This window comes from Larus michahellis, chromosome 1, assembly GCF_964199755.1.
Source record: "Larus michahellis chromosome 1, bLarMic1.1, whole genome shotgun sequence".
NCBI lineage: Eukaryota > Metazoa > Chordata > Aves > Charadriiformes > Laridae > Larus > Larus michahellis.
Genome location: NC_133896.1, coordinates 44243221 through 44266396, shown reverse-complemented (window position 1 = coordinate 44266396; position 23176 = coordinate 44243221). Strand labels below are relative to the sequence as shown.

Below are 23176 nucleotides of genomic sequence, written 5' to 3'. Positions count from 1 at the left end.
AAATGAAAGCTGTTTTGCTCTGTTGTTGTTAGCATGAAGTACAGGAAGTAGTAAATAAAAACAAAACAGGCAGTAACAGTCTCGCTTGATCACAGTTTTGGAGATATAATACTCAGTTTGCCCACTTTCAAAAGAATAAACACTGCAATATTTTCATAATAGCTCTATAAACTGTATTTGCTACTTGTGTAAATTAGAAGAAAGGGCTTAGTTTGATCATTAATTAATGGAAAATAAAGGCAGAGAAATGTTAAATGTTTAGTATAAAAAAAAAATCTGTATTTTTCCTTAAAAAAATCCTCTACTATATTGTAATATAAGCTATTAATATCCGATAGGATACTGCAAAGAATATGAATCTTACACACTCAATTATGAGGATGATAAAATGTGGGATAGAATGGATAAAACTATTTAAGCGAAATAAAAGTTACCACCCAGTCTCACTCTGAACTTGAATTATAGTATTTTTAAGACCCAATACTATATATTCCAGGAATTAAAAAATTAGGAGTCAGCAAATTCCAAAAACATCAGCACAGATAAAAATTAAAAGAATTTAAGAAAATTCAATTCTCCTCCTTCTCACTGAGAGGAGATTACTCTTTTTTTGATAAGGAATATGACTTCACCTTCCGAGGCACATGACTCCAGGAACTCTTGCTGCGATAGGAACAGCCAGCATTGGCAGGTTTGGAATAAAAGTGTGGAAGTACGCAACATGGAGATGGAGACCACTGGTTCTAATGCCTCTTAGTCTACCATTAAAAACTTCCACCTGCTTAAAACTGATTATTGGACTATACTCCAATTTAAATGAAAGACTGGATCAAATACTGAAACAGGGGCTTGGAATAAAATAGATGGCAACTGGTTGCTTGCTGGGTGCCAGGAAGAAGATGGAAATATACCTTCACTTGCTCAAATGTGCAGCTGGTAGAGCCATGGCTGGCACAACTGCAGTCTTTGCACCTAAAACAAGTCAGGTTAAAGAGGCTAGTCACAGGCAGAAAGAGCAATGCCCATATTCTAGACAGCATAGTGGGCTTTCCCTCTCAAGGAGAGTACCTTGTTCCCCCAGTTTCAACATGGATGATGCTACCAAAAAGAACTGAGAGCCAGCAACGTTGCAGTAAAGATGGAAAAGACACTTGGCAGTTTCCCTGAACTAGAAATTATATCAGGAAAAATAACAGTGGTTCTGATTTGTAGGCTCTCACACAGACCAACAAAAGTCTAATAAAGCCATCCTCCATGACCTCTCCTTGTATTTGGTGGAAAGAGACAAACTCCCAGAGAGCGAGGGAAAGAATGGGGTGCAGGAAAACGATGTTTCTTTTTCCATCTGTCCCCTGGAAAAGTGTCCTTTTTCCTGCTGACTACAGAGGGAACCCATGCAAATTACTCTCACAAGGCTGAAGACAGTCTCTGTGATGATCCTGGTGAGGAATACTACATCAAAACCACCATTTTGAAAGATAAGTTTGCAGGTATGAAGATAACAGATTAGACAAGTACTTCTTCTTTTCTACAAAATCTTTTGTTTGTATTTTATGTCATCATTTTTCCAGTTTACTAAGACCCATACATGCAAAATATTTCTAACCTACAAAAGAAAGGGTCAGTCAGCAGAAGATGTAGGAAAATTTTCTCCATCAATGCCTAGACAGATCTTTAAAATGGAATCAAAGCCTTAAACATTATTCAGTTTAAAATCTAGTCCATTTTATCTCATTGCTTATATAGATAAATAAAATATAAATGTAATCCCTCATTAGAACAAATGAAAAGATGTGACCTGAATCCGGAGCAAATCAGAGGTTTGCTCCGAGGGCGGCAGCGAGGAGCAGTGACACCCAGTGGCACAGTCTCTCTTGCACTTGATGATTGCGTTCAGCGAGACAATTTCAAGACAACTATGCTATTGGGTTACAGATACAAAGAGGATTACAATTACTCTAGCATGGAGAATCAGGTTTCCATTCCTCAAGAATGACTAAAATTCCCCCAACTTTTTCTGTCCACAGATGGTACTGATTTGAACAAACCATTCCATGCTTCCTAGAGTAATCATGCAGCTTGTTTAAATTTTCTAAACATGACTCAACAATGATGAAGTGATCACTGTTCACACTAAAAACAATTAAAGCCAAAAACTGCATCTTTGACAATTATGCTTTCAGATTAAATTGGATCTGTAACAAAGATTTATGTTACCTGCTCTTACACACGGCTGCTTTGATAAGTGCTGAACAGGAACTTTATTTTTATTCTTGGTTTCCAGGAAGGCATGAAAAGGCATGAAAAAGGCTGTGTTTGTGGTGGTGTAAGACACTGATAGTCTAGGACTGTGCTCTGATTTGCTAGCTGGCATTCTAGTGCTAATCCCATATTTAAATTTCCCAGGAATCACAGGTAGGTCCGCTCAAGTGTCATCATCATATATCTGACAGTCTTTCCCTATTGAATTATATTGCATTTGCTATAATTCAGCTAGCTCTGGGAGTTGGGAGTTTTTCAAAGTCTGAAATTTTTGGTGCAATGTACTCTATCATTTTCCATTTAATAGCTTTTAATTCAGCTTTTGAAAGCCAGCTAGGGAGCTGGCAGAGAGGCTGGCCATGAAACGACGGTGAATTCAGTTTCTGGACTGGAGGAGGAATGAAGTATTTTCAGGTTCATCCACCATTGTTCGCATGATGGCCAAACTCCAACGAAAAGTGCCTGAAGCCAGATCCACATGGGATTTTAAGCTCCTAAAACCTATTTACGTGCCTGAACTCCCACTGAAGTTGACAGGAAGCTAAGCACCTAAATAGAAGTTACTTTCACAGATCTTGGCCCTGGTTCCCTACGCTCATCTGGCTGCAATGCTAATCAGCCCGTCCAAAGCTGGTGGACTGTTCTGAGATTAAGTTTTTATTTGAGAACCTAAATGAAAAGAAATTCCTGCTAGAAAAAGCACCAGGACTGCGCAAAGACTCAGATCAAGTTGAACGGTGCCACTGCAACTGGTTTAAACCAACAGAAATACTCAGTAGAAAAAAATCTTACAATGCAAAGATAACCTAAGGGCAGTAAAGGACACACACACAAAAAAAATCTACTGAGAAAAGAGAGAAGTTACGGCATTCTGTAAAGAGCTCTGTGGAAAGCAATGACTACAGCTGCGCGGGCCGGGAACAGAAGACGGTAACATGATATGGCATAGTTCCTAACGAAGTTAATAAAAAAAAGTCTGCCTACAGAACAGCTGCTTGTAGCTGGAGTTTGGATTAAAAGAACAGCGGCAGCCTAGAAGTCTGTTGGGTGGTATTAAGAGCATCAATAGGAAGAAAGTGAAGAACAAAGTAGAACAGATAGCAACGGGCACACAATGACAGTCTTCAGAAAATGGAGGCATCTGAAAAAAAGATGAATATTCTGTATTGGTTATCTCTATTAATTTTTGAAAGCTTAGTTACCCAAAGGAGTTCCCTGGGTTAAGCTGACATCCCTGATCATATTCAATAGTACTCTAGTATAGACTGCTAATTGCAGGGGGACTCATCATGATACAAAAGTCCTGCTCAGTATGAACAAGGACATCACAAATACGTCCTGCATGATTTTACTAACATAAAAATGTAAGAAACTGTAGACTATGTTTCCCATGACTTGGGACTGATACTATCAGACATGCTTTAAAGGAAATTGCACAGTTGAGAACACGTCTTAAGAAACCCTGCTTGGACTGTGTCTCTTAGTCCTAAGCATATTAGAAAATTCAGTCTCTAACTATGGGATCTAAGCACTGAAAAATCAAATTCTACATATCTAAGGAGAAATGCACACCTTGAAGCTAAGCTATAAAAGTAGTGAAAAGCTGTTAGTATTCCAGTCTGATATTAAATAAGAATGCTCAGCTTTCCGATAAATGGGACCACTGTTTACTTTTCAGCAATTTATTTTACCTGAAAATGCTTTCAGTGTCAGCTTTGTATGTATATGTCGCCACCTTTTATTATACATTAATCTAGAGTTGACTTAGTCCTTAAAAACATATTTCATTCATCCTACACTACATGATTCTTCTATTTTTATCTACCTGCTTATAAAAATAACATCAATGCAATTTCATTGGCAGCAACGAAGTGATCATTGCATTTGTCTAGTGAAGATTTGCCATAAACATCAAAGCCATTCGCTGACATTTGGATTTACCAACTAATCAGAAAATCTGAAAAAAAATAATCCACATTACATTAAATAAATAGAAATCTATTAAAATAAAAAATAATCAGTCATCTCGGAAAGAAGTGTTTCAAAGATTCTTAGTGATGATTCACTCTGCAATTTTTGGATTCTTTTACTTTAATACAGTTTGGAAACATGAAGCTGCAGCATTGATTGAACATATGAAACACACTGCTCTTATCTGTAGTAGTGACAAGTACACTGAAGCTCTTCCATGTCCAATGGCTTTGCGGTAGCTTGATTTTTCTGGATAACCAGGCCAACACACTGCAGTGCACACTGCACTGCACGTCATGCTTGGGGCCCTAAGGACCGCTTTAGGGTACAGACTTAAATATTTTTTCCAGTGCATTACGGTCATCTGTAGCTCTCTTCACAGGTTAATAAGGAAATTCATGTAACTCCAAGTCATAGAACTGACATGAGCTGCCACCTCCTAAGAAACAGATTTATAGTGAAGGAAATAGAGCATTATCCTTGGATACGAAGAAATCTTTAAGCCCACGCTATGTTTTTGTGCTCCTCACCGGCCTGAACGAAAAGATGACCCACATCTTCCAATGGGCAGCTCCATCCTGCACGTACAAACCCAGAATCTTTAAAGGTTCCACTGTGCAGAGACTAAGCACAGTTTGTGCACAAGTAACAACAGATGATGATAATTTGCCACCTCCACACTAAAAGACGTAAGAAACTTTCCCATTACGATTCCTTTTAGGCACAAGGCATACTTCTGTGTATAGCTACAAGATGGTATGGGCCAGCAAAATTAAGCACACATTAAATTAAAAAATGTTTTCTGGACACATTCCTAGCCATATTTCTTTTAAATGTAAGTTATAAATGAATCTCTGTTAAGTAGAAAACAAATGGTAAGGACTGCCACTGCAGTTCCTAGAACTTGTATTCAGGTATAGTATTAAGTAGGACTAGCAGTAAGGAGGGAAAAATTACTCTGCATATCTTAATACTATAATAAATATGATTAGTATTTTCAGAGAAGAATAAAAATCCTATGAAGAGAAATCTAACTGAAACAAACTGAAAGCAGCAACAGTTTTCTTTTGATTATCGATGCTTTGAACCCCCCAAGTGGCTTGTTAATTGTTTTATTTTTTTTCTTAACTGAATGACTATTACACCTCTCCCAGACTTGTGAGTTAACTGAATCTTCACAGCTTTAGTATGCCTTTTGGAGAAATTTCCTACTCTATTTATGCCTCTATCTCCCTTCCAAAACCTCACTCAACCTTGATGAAATTTCATTTTAATATGTCTGTTTTCTTGAAAATTATCCAAGGATAGCTATTCAGTCATAAAATCCTAACTCATTTATGCATGTGTACTTGTTATATTATCTTTCATACTCTGTATAATATATTGAAATACGAAGTGATATTACCACTACAAAGTTGACAATTTTTATAAATACTGCAACCTGGCAGAAGTGGTTTACCATGACAATGGAGCTAGATTGGACACAAAACACTACTAATCTCCTCATAAATTTAATCTTCATGATTCATGTTTAATTGTACCCAAATACGAACAAATTTACCTCAAAAAAAGGGCAAATAATCTTGCTAAGAATGTAAAGGTCAAACACTATGCAGCGAGACACAGAGCCAAATTCGATTTCACTTTATGTCAGAAATAAATGCATTGTCAGTGACTCAGTGCTGGTTACATATTCTGTGACTAATCTTAGACCACCATAAATAAGAAGCTGACAACAGCTATAAAACTGTTTCCATTCCTAACCATGAATCTCCAATTCCTAGTACCCAGTCACCACAAAACAATTCATGCAAACACACAGTTAAGGAAATGTCCTAATAATAACTAGTTTGTTGTAAATATGACTAAGCAACAACACACAAGCCAATGCTAAAACAGCAAGAAAGGGTCTGTGCAGTGTTATGTGGCAAAAAATATATGTATTGTAGTACAAACCCTTAGGAAAACTCCCAGTGATAAGACACACAACCCCATGTTGTCACAAAATAAAGTCTGGGTGTTTTCTCCTGCTGGCACAACTCTATGTAACATAGACCACAACAAACTAGCAACCTGTCTCTCAATCCCAGGTTTAATACCACATCCACAGCTTCTCCAGGCTTTCCTCAAGCCCTAATTAATAGCCAACCCCCAATTTCTCAGAAATCCCAACAATTAACTTTCCCAGGTGCCAGGCTTCTTTAACACCATTAGAAGCCTTTCCCCCATGCTCCAAGAAGTGAGGTACCTGGGAAGCCTCTTGGTCTCCTCTGTCAGAGGGTAACATGTCCTCTATAAGACTATCTCCAAAACCTTCAGGTTTTGGATGAGTCCAGTTTTAATTGTGCATCGGCCCACCTGTCTGCACACTCGTTCCCAGCTTCAGTTTTCCTCAAGCTCTGAGTCTGGGCTGGCTGTTCAGCAGCCCTGATTTAAAAGAAAGGGTGGAGAGTTATGACTGCAGTTGAGAAGCGTACTGAGGTGCACACTTGCACACACACGCATACAGCATCGCCATTAAGCTCACTACACTATTTCCAGCAAATACTGTAAGATATGAGTATGCTCATCTCTACTATTTAATCAATGCTTCCTTCTGAAGTGGATTTTGAAACCTGCTGATGGACAGAAGTTTCTGAGCAAACAAGAGGGTGGATGACCCAGGCAGAAGTCAAATCGCCAAAGAGCCGGACTGGAGGGCACCAACAGGGATCAGAAAATGGCAGAACGTAAAGGGGGACTGTTGTTGATCAGGAAGCCAATTCAGAGAGGAGATTTTTACCAGAAAAAGGTATGGATGTGCCACCTCATTGTTCAGATAGGGAATGTGGCCCGGCTTTAGTGGGATGGACCTTATTACAAGGAGGGGCAGTCATCAGAGTACAGCCCTGGCTATTTTCACAATGTTGGCCACATTATGCCTTCAAGGAGCTGCTTTGCTTGTCCTCACCTGGAGCTCAGCCATTTGATCTGGAACCAAAGCAGCAATAGTTCAGCTGACGATACAGTCGTGGTCTAGATTCAATCAGACATGCACATCCGCAAGTCTAATTTTAAGACATGGAAATCAAAGCTCCGAGCGGGGCACTAAGGCTTTGTGAATAGGAGAGATCCAAAGGCTGAACCTAAAGCTGCTCAGGAAGCTACCAACAGGAAGTCTAAGCATAAGGGTAAGTCTGATCTCCTCCAAGTTTAGATGTCTGATTCAAGTCTGCACATTAGAACTGCCCCTTCATCTTGTCATCCAGAACCTAAAACCTGTCACTGACACAGATTCTTCTATCTATTATTTGCCAGAACTGAGCAGTACTCACTCTTTCAGTTGAAATATATATGTGAATGAATGCTGTCACTCATCTTTTAAGTTATTCAATAACGTAGTAATTAAAGTATTATGAAAGTTACATTTGTTTCCTATTTTTTATTGTTATACTGAGCTATCATTGAAGAAGAAAAAACCAAGAGAAATAATCCCAAGAGTAGAAATTGCCCCTAACTAGGAAAGAGAGCTGAAACAGGCATTTAATTCCTGGATTGGGCACTGGGTTTCCAGTTTAGAAGCTAGGTACATAGCTATTTACACAGAAGCAACACCATATTTTGCACAGAATTTCATCTACGAGTGCATAAGGAGGGTTCAGATGGCAGATGAAAGCACAGCCAGGATCAGGTGAAGTGTGAAGTGTGTGTGTGAAGAGAGAAAGGAAGATAGATTTTGGGCAACAATTTTTGACTCCAATGCCAAAAAAAACTGCCTACGTTTTTCTTTGGATTTAGCTCATAATTTTCTTTGTTGTTAAAAAATCCTATTCATCAAGAGTTAGGACAAAAGTCTGCCTCAAGAAGTTGCATGCTTCTTAATTGCACAAATTCTGAACAGCTTTATTGTTCTCAACACAGAAAAAGGTACTCTCTCTGTGCTTCTTTAAATGGCAATTAATTCCATTCTCATTACCAAGTGTATTCTAAAACAGGAGAAAGAGGAAGCCCTGCCTCTCCTCACCCACTATTAGCATGAAAACAACAGAAGGATTTAGCCGCCTGAATTGAAACAGGTATTTCAGGCCTGCTTGTTTCGTGGTCATCATTTAAATTAAACAAAAGAATTAACTTGAATAATTTGTTACCTTTTTCTGGAAGCGTACTGGCATTGCATAACTGTTCTTCACCATCACCAGCAGATGTTGCAGCTTTTATTTTGAATTGATAGGTAATATTGGAAAGCAGATTTCTAAAAGTATGCAATGTATCATAAGATGAAAAATTTGCAGAATTTCCTTCCACTGTTATGATGTAGTGAGTAATTATACCGTTGGATGAAGCAGGAGGGTCCCACCGCACTAGGATCGATTGCCAACTCGTTGCAATACAATGAACATTCTGGACAGCATCTGGTACTTAAAAAGACACACACGCACCAAAGATTAACATTCCCACACAATTAAAATGGTAATCACAGAACAATACAGTCAGAGAAGCAGACCCAGCCTTCATAGCAAGGGTCAAATATTCCAGTGGCAGAAAAATTGATACTGTAAAAGAAACACATCGAGAGAACAAAAATATGTCTTTGTCCTCATTAGACAGTTCCTTTCCAACTACTATGAACATGCTAGTACTTGAAAGAGAAGAAGCCATCTATCTGGCTTTTTCCTAGTTGTGTGCTACAGTTTTATTTTTACAGCTGCTCATATTTTCCCCATGTTTTTTTAACCAAAGTGTAGTAAAACATACACAGTAGCGTGAACCCGTATACATAGTCCACAGCAGCATGAACAGCAGAAGTTCCTTATTTATGTTAGCTTTGTTTCTTTTAGGCACTGTATTATATCTCTTTCCTTTCAGCAGAGGCACGACCTGAGCAGAAGTCATGGGGCAGGTTTCAGAGCTGTCGTATCAATGCCATTACCTCAGTGTTCCCCATCTCCTTGCTGGTTCCAGCAGGAGAATCTTTTTTAAATGCTCATAAAAATTTAATAAAACACAGCAAACATTATACTCATGCTGAAAATAGAGCAATTACCTGTGAAAAACTGGTTAAATAGAACAATGAAATAAGGTATCTCAGAAAGGGCTAAAGTGCTGGCTGTACCCGCTAAGAGAAAATGAATACATAATGAGGGGTGCTGCAATCTACTTCCTCTATTGAAACGTGCCCAGGAATCCATAAAGTAGTGAAAAGACTGTCAGTGAGAGACCAGAAATAGAACAAAACATGTTCATATAGAGGTAAATTGATTTCTTTAAAATGATTCATTTTCTTTCCACAGTTCAAAGAAAAATCTTTTTTTTAAAAAGAAACATCTGCAGAGGAAAGAAAATTAACTGGCACTTTTAATACAGATTAGAGATTGAATCCTTAGATGAACTCAATGAGGAAATGATCCAGCAATTGCCCAAGATCTGAATTGGAGGGAAAGGAAACAACGCTGCAACTAGCTGAGCACAAAATCTGAGAAAAAGCTGTAAAATGACTAGACCATGCTCCTGTGGGCCATATCTCTTCAGCACTTCTCAAGAAAGTACCATGAGTATGCAATGTCAGTGAGGAAATGAGACAACTGATGGATGACCACGGCTGTTGGGCAGGACAACCTCCAGCTGCAGGGATCCAACAGCCAACCCGAACCACTTCAGTGATGGTCCAGATTTCTCATGGTGTAGCAACTGCCGGGTAGAATAAACAGCATAATTTTTCCTGGAACCCCTGCTTTATCAGCTCTGGAAAGAATATCTCACTGGAAGCGTGGTCTTGTAAAGCTGTAGTCACCATATGGGATCTTTTGATACCTTGTTTGCTCCCTTTTCTGTCAGTATAAAGGAACCTGGGAATTCAGACGCAGCCCCCTACTCCATGCTAGCTTTCTGTCACTGACAGCGCTTATAAAGTCCATGAGCCTGGGGATTGCTCTGACCCGGCAAAGGAGCTACAGTTTTCCACAAAGGCCAGTTTCAGAGAGCTCCTGGGCTCTCTTTAGTGAATGTTGAATATTCACTTTCACGTGATACAATTTTCCACTGTGAAACAACCTGCAACTTCAAAAGACATGTAGAAGGCACAAGACAAAACTGTACTTAATTAATTAATTAAGCCAGCTATATTGCATAATACTCCCCAGTTGTCAGGAAGAATAAGATCTAACAAATTACGATATTTAATTAGTAGCTAGCTTCCCTTCCCAAAATAAATTATAAAAAATGTTAAAAATTTGTATTTGTTTAATAAAATTTCCAGTTCATTTGCCAATCTTTTGTCCAGCTGCTTTCGATACTGCTAAAGTTTCAGTTATTTTCACAGGGATCTGAATTATCGCTTTGATCTACAAAGATCTAATTTTCCTCCCTTTATCTGTGATGCTATTAAAAGATTTATAGTAGCCATATAAGCCTCTCATTTCAGATGAGGACATTTCTAATTCTACACTTCCGACATCAAACTTCAAACCCAGCCTATCCGGTACAATAGGAATGTGAATCGGCGTTACACAGGCAGAAGACAATGAGATAGTGTTATGTTACGTTTTCTTTGGAGAGAAGAGGAAGACTGTTGTTCAGCCATACAAGGAAAATATATATAAACAGAACTGCAGCTTAGAAAAAGTCACGTCTAACCTGATTCCATCGTTGTAAACTGGACAGCATTACTGAACTGATTGCCATTCCCAAGCTTCGTAAATGCAGAGACACTGATAAAATAGGGGCTGAACGGTTCTAATCCAACAAGGTTTGCCTCATGGTTTGAACCTGAAACATTCTTAAGGAAGGAAAAATTATTAGTACGCAATTAATCTGTGTAAACATTGTGGGCCTCACCTTGAACCTACTGAAATGAACAGAAGATTTAGAGCCTTGCCCCTTCTACTCTGAGTAGCTTTCAGTCAAAGTAGTTCCTGAGCTCAACGAAAAAGAATGCAGGGTCAAATTCTTCCTTTCCTTTCTCCTCTCCCTCTTTCACTGTGGCTTGTAAGGAAGATATGCCAAAGGATGGGATCATAAATACCATAGCGCTGTTGGAACAGATCAATTCCACATATGCCTTTTTTTACCAATACTGAAAAATCTTGTCACCTCCACACCGCCACATCAACCCTCTCTCACCTCCTACTCCTTACTACACCTCTGCAGTGGAAGAGGTCATGGGTCATAGCTTCTCTTTTCTTTTACTTTACCTAAGGCAGACACACAGCTTTGAAACTAGCTATAAAACACAGTTCAGTTCCTGATAGCTGTTTTTCCCAGAGCATGCAAGGCATGTTTTGTGCAAATGTTGAGAGGGCTATAATAGCAGCAGGGAAAGAGCTGAATTCCAGCAAGAAAACCTTGTGAATATCTTGTGGGATCCAAGTTATGTCGCCTACAATATTTTTATATAAATTGCTCTGCCTGTCTTGCTGCCACAACCTAAACCTAATTTCTTGCCCATATGACATTAAAAAACATGAATAAAGGTAGTGAATAGCAGAAGCATTCAAGTGCTCCGGCCAGGTTCCGTATTCTAATTTGGTTTGAGTCTGCCTCAGATGGATAGTGGGGAATAACCTTTGGTGGCCTCCATGAGCACCCAAAGAATGTGTTTCCAAAGGCAGTAATGGACCTCCTCACAGTCCTGTGTGCACTATAGACTACATGTCTTAAACTCATAGCTCCTGCAGCAATGCCTTTTCCCTGCAGCTTTTACACGTCTCGGGTGAACAGAACTCAGTATATAGTTCCTAAGCCTGAGATGCAGTCCTGGCCTCAGCTTGCTGCCCTTACAGTTCACGGTGCCATCGTTCACATTTCTCGATGCCATCCGAGCAACCAGATTTAAGTAGGTATAAATGCCTTGATTAATTTTTGTATATAATTTTACAGCATCTATTTCAGTTAATTATTTTCAGCTATTCTTATTCTGCAAAAATAATAAAAAAAGCAAATCTCTAAACAATTTTTAAGTATTTTTCAAAATTACTAGGACAGTCTGTTTTCCTTTTTGAATCTCGAAAATCCACAGATGCTAAATAGCTACCCAAAGAGAGCCACAAAACAGTAACTTCTATTGTTTTCTATCATACACTGAAATATGAACTAAAGATCAATAGAACTCATCATTAAAGAAATACTAGAAGCTCAAAACCAAATTAAAATCCAACAAGCTTTTTTCTATCTAATTTTAAAAATGGAATTATAGGCGTGGTGGGAAGGTAAATTAACTGTCTTAACACATAAGAATTTAGAGGAGCTTCATAATTCTAGGAGAATAACAAACATTAAAAATATTTGTCATACATTTTGTTCCTAAAGCATGAAAAAAGTATGTATCTGCCCCCCCAAAATTTAAAGAATGTTAATTATAAACATACCTGATAAAATATTTTTTCAGTGTTGTTTTGATAAATCTTAAAATTATATCTCATAATAACACCATTTGGCTGAGGACTTGGATCCCATTTGAGCCACACAGAATCTGCAGTGTAGTTGGTAATGGTCAAATTCTGGGGTGGAGCTAATGGTACTGCAAAAGAGAAAGTCTTGAGTGTTTCAAATAATCCAGGCAAAACCAAACACTTTGGAGAAGCAAGAGAATATATGTACGTTTGTTACTATTTTTATCTGAACTCAACAAAACAGTATTTCATTATTATATTAATTCTTTTCTTTCTTTTTGGCATGAAAAATTCCATTAACCTGGAATACATGTTTAGTCAGCAAGGGATCTTCTTAGAGAGCTAAGAAATCTGTCCATCACTTAAACATCCCCATTGTCAGAACTAAGGCATTTAACAAAAGTTGTATTATGTATATTAATGGAATGTGATATACTTTGCTTCCTATATCACGTATTGAGCGCAACTCAATATATATTTACAAGATATGTCATTTACCATGCAGATGAGAGGAGACCCATGTAAAGGAAACCTCAGGATGTGTCAGAAATATTTCCATGTTTCATTATTATTCAATTACGTGGGGGGATGAAGAGAAAGGTATTGTTGCTTGCTTCAAAACCCCTGACACTCGGCAAACTGTAACACATTCCAAAGACAAAAGACATTTCTTCTTGAAGTTATTTTTGTACTCCTATGCAGAATGTGACCTCCTTTTGCACACTGTGGTGGGAGGAGGAGAACTCAGAAGAGACTTCCCTTGTAGTGTTTCCTTCTTCTGAAAGCTCTTCACATACAGACCAATGGAAAATTAATCCTTCATCTCAACTCTCTCAGGTCTGATGTTCAGGTCTAAGATGTATAGGGCCAAAATTCCAAAGTTGGTTACAATTGAATTTGCTCACCTGACTCATCTGTGTAGAACTGAAGCACGGCAGATGGACCAGGTCCTTTTATTGTTCTTGCAGCTGCATAAATGCTGTATAATGTGAATGGTAGAAGGTCTTCCAAGATGATAAAATTATTTGTGGTAGAGAATGAATCATTCCTTTCTGGCCCAAATAAATTCAAATCATAACTTATTATAATACCACTCGGCTTAACAGGAGGGTCCCATGAAAGCATAACTGAGGTAATTGAAAGATTGGAAAACGTTTTGATTATAGGTGCTGATTCTGGGACTACAGGAAGAAATAAGAAAGAGAAAAACAAGGATAACTTCAGAAAAACATGAGTTACAATGAAAAATGTCTTTTAACTATCAGTTAAAGTTGTGCTCTAAGTGGAAAATTCTATTTCATGGTCTCAACACAGAAATGTGTAGCAGTTGTTTGTGTGGTATAACAAAAAAGCTTTAAGTAACATGAGAAAAATAAACACAATAATATTTTTCTCTTTTAGAAAGCTATTTGGTTTTTTTTTCTACATTTCCTTAGGAATGTATAAAATACTTATCTTACCATCTTCATCAGTTCGTATATGCAGACTTAGAGCATGCAGTTCAGAAGATCCTTTGTCAGTGGCTGGTGTGATTTTCAGAATGTAATCAGTATATTTCTCCAGATTGTCAAAAATGATGCTTGTGTTGTAAGTAAGGAAAGACAATATCTTATTGGTTCCCAGTTGCAATAAACTTAGAGAAACATGAAAGAAGACTAAGCCATTTGGCTGGGATGGTGGAAGCCAGCTTACATTTACAGAAGATGAGGAAATGTTTTGATAGACCAGATTTTCAACAGAACCATCTGGGACTACAAGAGATAATAAGCAAAAAATAAATGCACGGATTACAGTAATAAAGAATCTAATAAAGGATCCAAAACTCAAACAGAAATAAATGTCCAAAGTAGATTAGTTTGTAAACCTCATTTGTAATATTTTGGACAACTTTTAAAAATCATTTATGTTTCATTTTCAAAAGCAAAATAATTTGAAGACATATATGAATAATCATCCTTTTTTAATTTGATTCATAAAATATTCTTAATGATAGTTTAAGACAGCATTTCTATTGCTCTTATCCAAAGAAGCAGCTTGTGAACTATGTTCTTAGTGTTACAAAGCAAAGACTCAGATCAAAATGTCTTACTTGCAAAGAAAAATACTGCAGTGCTGAAAACAGTACTTACTGGATTTTTTTTAACTTTGCCATCATAACAGTAAAATAATTTTAAAGTTAGAGAACATTTAATAAATGGAAGTACTGATATTCACTGAACATTTAAAAAGGTATTAACTTACTATCCTGATCTGTATGCACGTCTATTATTTCACTGGTTTTGTTTCCATCTCCAAAAGCTGTGCTTGCAGTTAACCATAGAGTATAATGGCTGTATTTTGCCAAGTCATCCAGAACTGCAGACTGGGGCATATTGGCATCACTGTCATTACTATGACTTGTGAAATTCTAAAGAAAAAAAAAAGTGTTGTCATTGAAAATATTATTTATTCATTGATTTCTCTTTCTAGTTTCCCATTTAGCCATCACCATGTGATATGATTCTCCATAGAGTTCAGGAGATATAAACCTTACCTTTGACTCTTAATGAGTCCTGATTTTTATTGAAATACTCAATTTATTGTAAGATGTCTATTGTTACTCCTTGTAAGTACTACAGAGTACTGAATTCTCCTCCTGTTGTTTGTAGTTGATGAATGTCAATCCATCTTTTTTTAAAACACATTAAATATGGGATATCGCAATCCATATTGCAACAAGAAAACAACAAAAAAGCTGCAAATTGCTCATAGATTACATGATCACACATGTGATTGCCTTGCCTGATCTGCATGAAGCAAATCAAAGGACTTCTCTCACTTTATTCCATTTTTATGAGAGCAGTTCTTACAGAAATGGTCTCATTCTGAATTTAAAACTTCCAGTGGCAGAGATTTCACCACAACAATTGACAAACTGTTCCTTTTGTTAATTGTCTTTCCCATTAAAAACATGCCATTATTTCTAATGCACATGTCTGTACCCAGTGGATTGTGTTAAACTGAAGGAACTGACAGAATTTCTTTTCCTTGTGCGGTTACTTGCTAACAAAAGGATTGCACCAGAACCAAGTCCCACTTTCTTTTGAACTAGATAAAAAATTCCACTAAAACTGTGACTGTTGCAGTAGGTTTGTGCTCTAGATCAGTCCCTCTGAGGACATTATTCCTGTTTGGAATGAACCATTTTGGAAACTGAAAAGGGACAAAAATCAATCAGATTAATTATGTATTGTCAGCTATGCCACATAACTGGATGTGTCAAATCACCCACTGCTTTATGGGAACCTCACTTAGATGATCCAAAGCTGTTTGATTCATGATTTGCAAACTGTGGAGAGTTCATGTACCCCATAAGGATATTCAGCTCCAGCATTGGGTAGGAAGTCAAAGCTTTGGTCCTGATTTGAAGAGTCAGTATCACTCCTCTCCAGCAGCCACACTGCCCTGTTGAGCAGATGACACGGGCAGCACTTCTCAGGACCAAAAAAGTCCTCCTAATTTTTCTACTCAGCAACATTTTCATGGTGAACTGGATTTTGCCCAACCCCCTGATGAATTGCCTTGTACACATTCCAGTTATTTGGCCTGCCAACTATTTTTGGTGCTACAACTTATTCGCACCTTCCATCTCCTTAAAATCAAAGCTGGCTTTAAATTAAATTATTTCCTAAAAAAGAGAGGCTGAGATAGCAGACTTACTAAAACAGGAGGAAGAGACAGTAACATTTGCATATTTAAATTCAGAAATACCACATATAAACACAGCATATTAAAACTGCATACCAAAGAATGTGTTATATTTCCCTTGAGGAACGTTCCTACTGAAGCAGTCACTGTTAGACACTCTATCAAACAGTTGAGTCAGTACTGTGCAAAATGATAGTTCAGTATGCAATCTTGACGTCTGTCACCAATGTGTATGAATTTAAATATCTAACATAACCACCAATTTTTTTGTACAGGCAGAATTATTTTATTACTGCAGAAAACAATAGGCGACATTCTCATTCATTTCCCTGAGATTTTTATACCAATATATACCAATACTGAATTTGTATACCAATATACCAATGCTGAAGACCTAGTTTTGCCCGCAGTCACTAGTGCTCACATAACATAAATAAGTAAACAGTTTGTTTGGCAATGAAAATGTAAACCTTTGTTTTGACTGCAGAACAGAAGCTGCATCAGTAAAAATTCCACCTTAATATATAACTTTCTTCTAAACATAGATGGAAGCTCACACTATCTTCACGTAACTAGCTGAAAAAGGCTGGGAAGAGCTTTGCCTTACACTTGGGTAGGGTAAGATACAGAAAACAGAGGGTCGAATTCTAATTCTTATTTCTGATGCTCAGGCACAGAAAATACCTTCTGATCCAGAAGCATCATGGTAATACCCTCCCTCCTGTTGTTATTATGAGATATTTTAATTATTAATTATTAGTAATTATTAATAATATCTAACAAAAAGATACAAAAAAAGGACCTTAAATAATTCTCTGAGTTTTCAAGGTAAAAATGTCAAAGGTATTACATCAAGTTGTGATTCTAGATTTAATGGGAGTTCATTGGTACGAACAGCTGAAAATCCAGCGCTTAGTTTAAAAAGCATACCTTTACAATTTAGTCAGCTGCCTGGCAGTTAAGGACTCAGTGAACCAATGTGAACGCTATAACAACAGGCTTTTTGATGCTTCAACAAAAACTGTTTTAAGTGGTAGTCCCTTTACTATGAGAAGCCCAAGGCCCAGTGACTACCTCAAACTTCTCATACGACAAAATGTTCTAAAAGAATGAACACTTAATTAAGAGTAAGGGTGAGCAGGAAGAACTGTGTGGGTACAAACTGAGAAAAGAAGCAACTTGCACTAATTGTACCCTGGGGATAGAACACTATAGGAAGTTTTACAATTAACTGTGGCTGCAGATGAAAGCAAACAGCTTAGGATCTTTGGCTACAGCTGAAGAAATTCTTCCTTCTGTCCCCTTCTTCATCCATACATGAAAGAAGTTTTGACATAGCAAAGTATCAGATTATTAAAAGCAGCTAAGTGTAAGCAATACACACAGGCCGTGAAAGCGTCAGCAGAAAGTAGTATCTTCTTCACCTCAGGAAGCAGCAGAAGTTTCCAGTGGCACAAAGCTGTAATTAGTTGTATACAGCCAACACAGTGCTGCTGTTCTTCACTGTTAGCCTTTTTACCTCGTTCTGTTTCCTTCTTTAGGTTCATTGTCTTGCACTGTTGTCTTGAGTTAGAGTATCACATATTTGACTCTGGCAACCAGATGAGAGTGGTGACACTGAGGGCTAATCCAAGACATCCCTCAAAGAGTGTAATGCACACTGTTCCAGTACCAACCTAAATGAAGATATTTCCTTTTTGTGTGCTGTACCATTCTGAGGCCATCTTTCAAAAAATTTGCAGTGTATTTTAGGGAAGTTCCCCTTTTATCTCTATTTTGGTCATATTGGTGAAAGAAAAGCTTGGTTGTTCAGGTAATATAGGACGTTGCCTGCATCCCTTGTCTGCATCCTGAGGACAGGCAAAGCCAAATTTCACTCCGAACTGTATTCAGTCGTGTTTGCTTAGGTTGGCTTGAAGTACAGCGGTTGGATGTTCGGAGTCTAATGTTCAGACTCCAGAAGGGCGGTGGGCTTTTTTTCCTTTCCTTAGCTCCTGGTTCCTTGTCTGGTTTGGCAGATCAGGACAGTTGTCATCTGTACTGAAATTCCTCCACTGGAGAACATTCTCCAAGCATGAATTTATATTTGTAATTAGCATCTTTCCCACTTTCTTGCTAATCAAAACACAAGTACAGAGAGATTGAAGAAAAGAGTTTATTCAAGTCAATGATATCTCTTATTTAGCATAACAGTATTTAGCAATAAGACAATTACTTCCATAGAATCTTTGACTTCTTTCCTCGATAAGATTGAACAGTATGATTGCTTCAAGCATCCTGTAAGGAGACCACAGAGTAAAAATTGCAAAGCTGCTATTGCAAATAGCAAAAGCTCGAACTGTAGGAATCCAGCAGTGTCACAGAGAAGTAATGTGAACAAGAGGTACAGTGCCATGTCATCCCCTTAAGAAGTACCCTTTTTCAGAATATGTGCCATATCTTTACTGCACTGGGGCAGAGTAGCGCGCATAAAGGAAAAGTAGCATTTTCCCTAGAGCTATGGCAGCAGAGGACAAAAGATAAAGCTGAACTTGAACCTAGCCTTGTGTTCCTTCTATTTGGTTACCAGTCATTCTTCCTTCTCTGACGCTTTTACAACCTGTCAACATCCCCATAGAAACAGACCACTCATCTACCAAAATCCTCACATTTAATCTCCATCACTAAATTTTTCCTTCTGTGATTCTGGATATGAATCCTGGGTCTGAGCATCCCAGGCCTTCTGACTGGACAACCAGTGTGATTTTTCATGTAGACCTGTAAAGCAAAGAAACTATTGATTATTTTTCTGCCCTAGGAAGGTATGTAACTGGGGCGGGGGTGGGGAGGGGGAAGGGGAGTGCCTCTTTTTAAAGGAAAACTATTTTTCCTGCAAGTTTCTGCATCATGTCAAGGAGCAAACTGCACCCTTTATCTCAGGTCTTTTGCTTTCCCCCCTCTATTTACTCTGCAGCTACCAATTTCCTGTTTTTAACAGTGAAATTCATAATCAGTGTTTTATATTCATTAGGTTTTAATATGCCTGAGGAGTTTGAGAACATATGAGAAATGACAGCTTGAGACAACAGAATAGTAGTAGTTTTAGTATGACTTTTTATCTATTTCAGATTATGACAGCATTGGAAGATGTTAGTTAGCTTGAGATTCTTCAGTGGGGTTGCTTTTCAGGCACCTAGAACATAGGCTTTAAGATTTGGACCTCTGTTATTATTTCCTGACAAAGAAGCAGATGAAAGACTGGCAGAGAATGGCTGCCTACAGCAGTGTGTCTGAGAAGGTGGGGTTCCTAGAAATGTGAAAAGATCACCTACTTTTTTAATTCTCCTGTATCATTTCCCGAACTCAAAATATAGTTTGGATAAATATAAGCCAGAATGGTGACCTAGATGCAGAATATTCGAACCCAGGGTTAATTCTTTCTAAATGCGTGCAATACAAACTCACCAACAGACCCTGCAACCACATGGTTGTATTTCTAAGTTACAGATAGTTGTTATCTGTATATGTGCCTACACTCATACAGCTTACAACTCTCCCTATATGTCATATATACATAACATATATACATATCAGGCTGGTTTTCACATGTGCATTTCTCTTTTGTAGAAAGAGTAATATAAAATATCTGACAGAAGGGAGCAGGGGAGAGATGTTTGTTTCTCCTGTTTGAAATCTGCCTTGCACCTACAGGAATGCCAAGGTACAGACTAGGACTGCAATGTAGATACGGTAGTCGCCATGCCAAATAGTGAACGGAGACATGTGAAGGGCAGCGGGAGTTAAGGGAAGCAGACAGATTAGGAGTGGATCATGATTTGAGAGATTAATGGTGATCTCCCATGGCCCGTAAGAGACAGATGCAACAGCAGCTGAAACCTATCTTCTCACAGCTTTCTGCAGAGGGATGGCTTAAAAATCAAAGATGAAAGGGCAAAAATGGTAGTTTCCACACCTGGAAGTGGAGCTACTGTCAGCGCATTTTTGCCATCCACTACATAATATGCCAAAGGAGAGGTAACTTCCACCCATGCCACCATCCTGTCCTTGCCAACTACATCACACAATAATGAAACTGGACCCTCACCTTGCTGAGCCAGTGCCACTGTGCTCCACCTTCCCTATCTTGTTCCTTCATTTCCAGAGTCCTGGGCACATCCAGAGGGATTAGAGCTCTCAGTGTAACATTTTCACCTTACTCATTCACCTCAGAGTTCCACCTTCCTAAAGGCAGGAATAGCCCAAGTCCGTAGTCCTCCTTTAAACTTGCTTGAGTTGTCCAGGAATTAGATAAATGTAGACACTCTTCGTAGGATGGGCTCGTTCAGGTAATGCACTGATGTAAAGGTTTCTCCAGGGATTTGTTAGGCTAAGAAAAATGCTGTTGGTATAGCAGTGTGTGCAAGCAGAGGCTGAAGCTCTGAACTGTAGCCCTGATTTTAATCTCATCAGAATGTGAATTCATGGGACAGTCCCGCTTGCATCTGAAACTATGCAGACAGAGCCTGGCAACCACACAGCTTCACAGAAGTCAGAGAAGTGTATATGCTGAAGTATGTCAGCAATTATTCAGTCACAGGTATTTGTAAAATTTTTGAGTATTTTTATCTAGTTATCCTCAAACACATGCATACCTCACACAAGACGTATCTTAAGCATAAAGTTATGCAGGACACGTAATTTTTCATGTATTAGTTTCTTCATGAATTTATCTATCTTTCTTTTCTTCCACATGTCTAAAGCTTATAACCAAAATCCTGTAAAAGAAGCTTATTTCTTCTTATTATAATATATTCTTATAAAGGAGAAGAGAAAAACTATATATACAATTTATAAATGTTGTGCACAATTAAGGATCAAAGTAGCAACAAAAAACTCTACACGAAAATGTGTGGATCACCAAAAAAAATACAAATAACATTTTATTTGTCTTTTATGCTTTAACTTAGGAATCTCAGTATCTTTGTTTCAGTATACTGAACAGTAACTTCCTTTAGAGAGTAACAAAAACATGAAAAAATAATGTGTTCACTAATTTGATTTTATCTTCTTATTCTCAGTACTGTATTAAACATGCATTAAAAAAGTAAAACCAGAGCTGTTACAGAAATGTATTCAAATTTAGATTAGACTAAAATAAATAGTCTTAAGGATGTGCAATGAATGTAATAGTTCTTGTGTTTATCTACTTACATATGTATTACTTGTATGTGTGTACATACATGTACATATAAACCTTGCAATATGGAATACTACTCAAAATCTATTTGCTTTAATGCTTAATGATATGAATGTCCAATGAGATGCACAATGCAACACATGATTTCAAGACATGCTTCTGTCTATATAAGTTAAAAAACTGCCTTGTGATGAAGGAATTATGAAAAAGCAATATATTGATAACTATAAACTTGATTTAATCTTTAATGGATTATTAGAACACTTTATTGAATTCTACAAAAGAAGAATATAAAAATAAGCTTACCTGTATGAATATTCCTGAATTATTTCTGAAATAAACTGAGTAGTACAGTATATTTCCATTAGGCTTTTGAGGGGGAGACCAGAATAGCATTATTGATGTGGAAGTAAGGTTTCTGTACACAACATCTTTCGGTGGATCACTTGGTGCTGAAAAAATGTTAAGTTTCAGCATAGTTTTTTTACATTTTATTGCTCAAGAAACATCCACCATAGATTTGACCACATCCTACATCAAGTTAAATGTATTTCTGATTATGGTACAAAAACTGCTTCTAAAATGGTGAAATCAAATAGCAGATATAAATAGTTTTTTAAAACCCTATTTTTTCAGAAACATTAGTATTTAGCTGCACTTGTAAACAGATACTCTTTTCTCACCAAATTTTTCCTGTACTTACTGGTTTGGGCACATGCAAAGTCTAATTTGTAGACATGGAAGTAAGTTGACTGAGTTAGGCCTCTATGCTCCATATATAGTTAATAGGAAAAGATTTGTTTCAGAAAACCTAAATTAAAAGCCTTGTTCTCTCTTTGCTGATTATAAACAGAATTCAGGCTCCCAACTCATGTAGGTAAACCAGATACTTAAGCCTGGACAGTATGATCATCTCTGGTTTTTCCTCTTTCCTTAGCCTATTACGCATGCAGGAAGGACTCTGTAAGTCTTCTTCAATTAGCCTCTCCTCCTGTCCTGTAAAGAATAGCAGCATATGGTCCTTCTCAGTAGCACAGTGATGCAGGAGAGTCAAATTCAGTTCCTTAAGTCAGCTTAAGAGAATTTAAATCCATATTTCTCACCCTCCAAGAAAGTTCTCTACACAGTAGAGTACTGAACACTGTAACTTATCTCTCCTGCTTTGTGCTGTTCTAGTTTGTAATATAATACTAAAATATTAATTGGAGAGGAAACGCCAGGATCAGTTCCTAAAACTCCTGCCCTAAAAAGTCAGTTCATGTTTCCATAACAGCTTCAATAGCAAAGACTGGGAATACCTACAACCTGATGATTTAGACAGTCTTTTGAGGGATGGCTTGGATAGACACTAATCCTGCCAGTAATTCTGTATTGGGAAGTCAGTTCATCTATGCAGGATGATTCTGAAATATGCCTGCATACTATCCATTTTGGAACAGATCGTAGCAATATAATTGATGGGAAAACCAGATACAATAATTAAACTGAACGACTTTCAAAGCACAGTATATAGTATGATCATTTATAAAAGTCATCTACCATGTTGGAAGTAAAATCATTAAAATAGAATAAACAAATCAGTGTACACTTGCAGATTACATTTTCAAATTAAAACCATTTCAGACACTAAAGAGTATTTTCCCATCAGTTGTGTCACAGCAAGATAAAGCAAAGAGCTGTTAAAATATATTATAAAATTAATTTGATTTATTTC

The 23176-nt window shown here is 37.6% G+C and overlaps 1 protein-coding gene across 1 annotated transcript in view; it reads right to left on the bottom strand.

The window, feature by feature from the left end:
• The window catches only part of PTPRQ (protein tyrosine phosphatase receptor type Q), a 110457-nt gene that overhangs the window by 51913 nt on the left and 35368 nt on the right, over positions 1-23176 (bottom strand). Inside the window, exons 19-25 of the mRNA XM_074599951.1 lie at positions 21769-21914; positions 14841-15006; positions 14060-14350; positions 13505-13780; positions 12576-12727; positions 10846-10987; positions 8361-8630 (exon numbers count right to left, since the gene is read on the bottom strand). Coding sequence (XP_074456052.1) covers positions 8361-8630; positions 10846-10987; positions 12576-12727; positions 13505-13780; positions 14060-14350; positions 14841-15006; positions 21769-21914 — 1443 coding nt within the window. The remainder of the gene's footprint in view (positions 1-8360; positions 8631-10845; positions 10988-12575; positions 12728-13504; positions 13781-14059; positions 14351-14840; positions 15007-21768; positions 21915-23176) is intronic.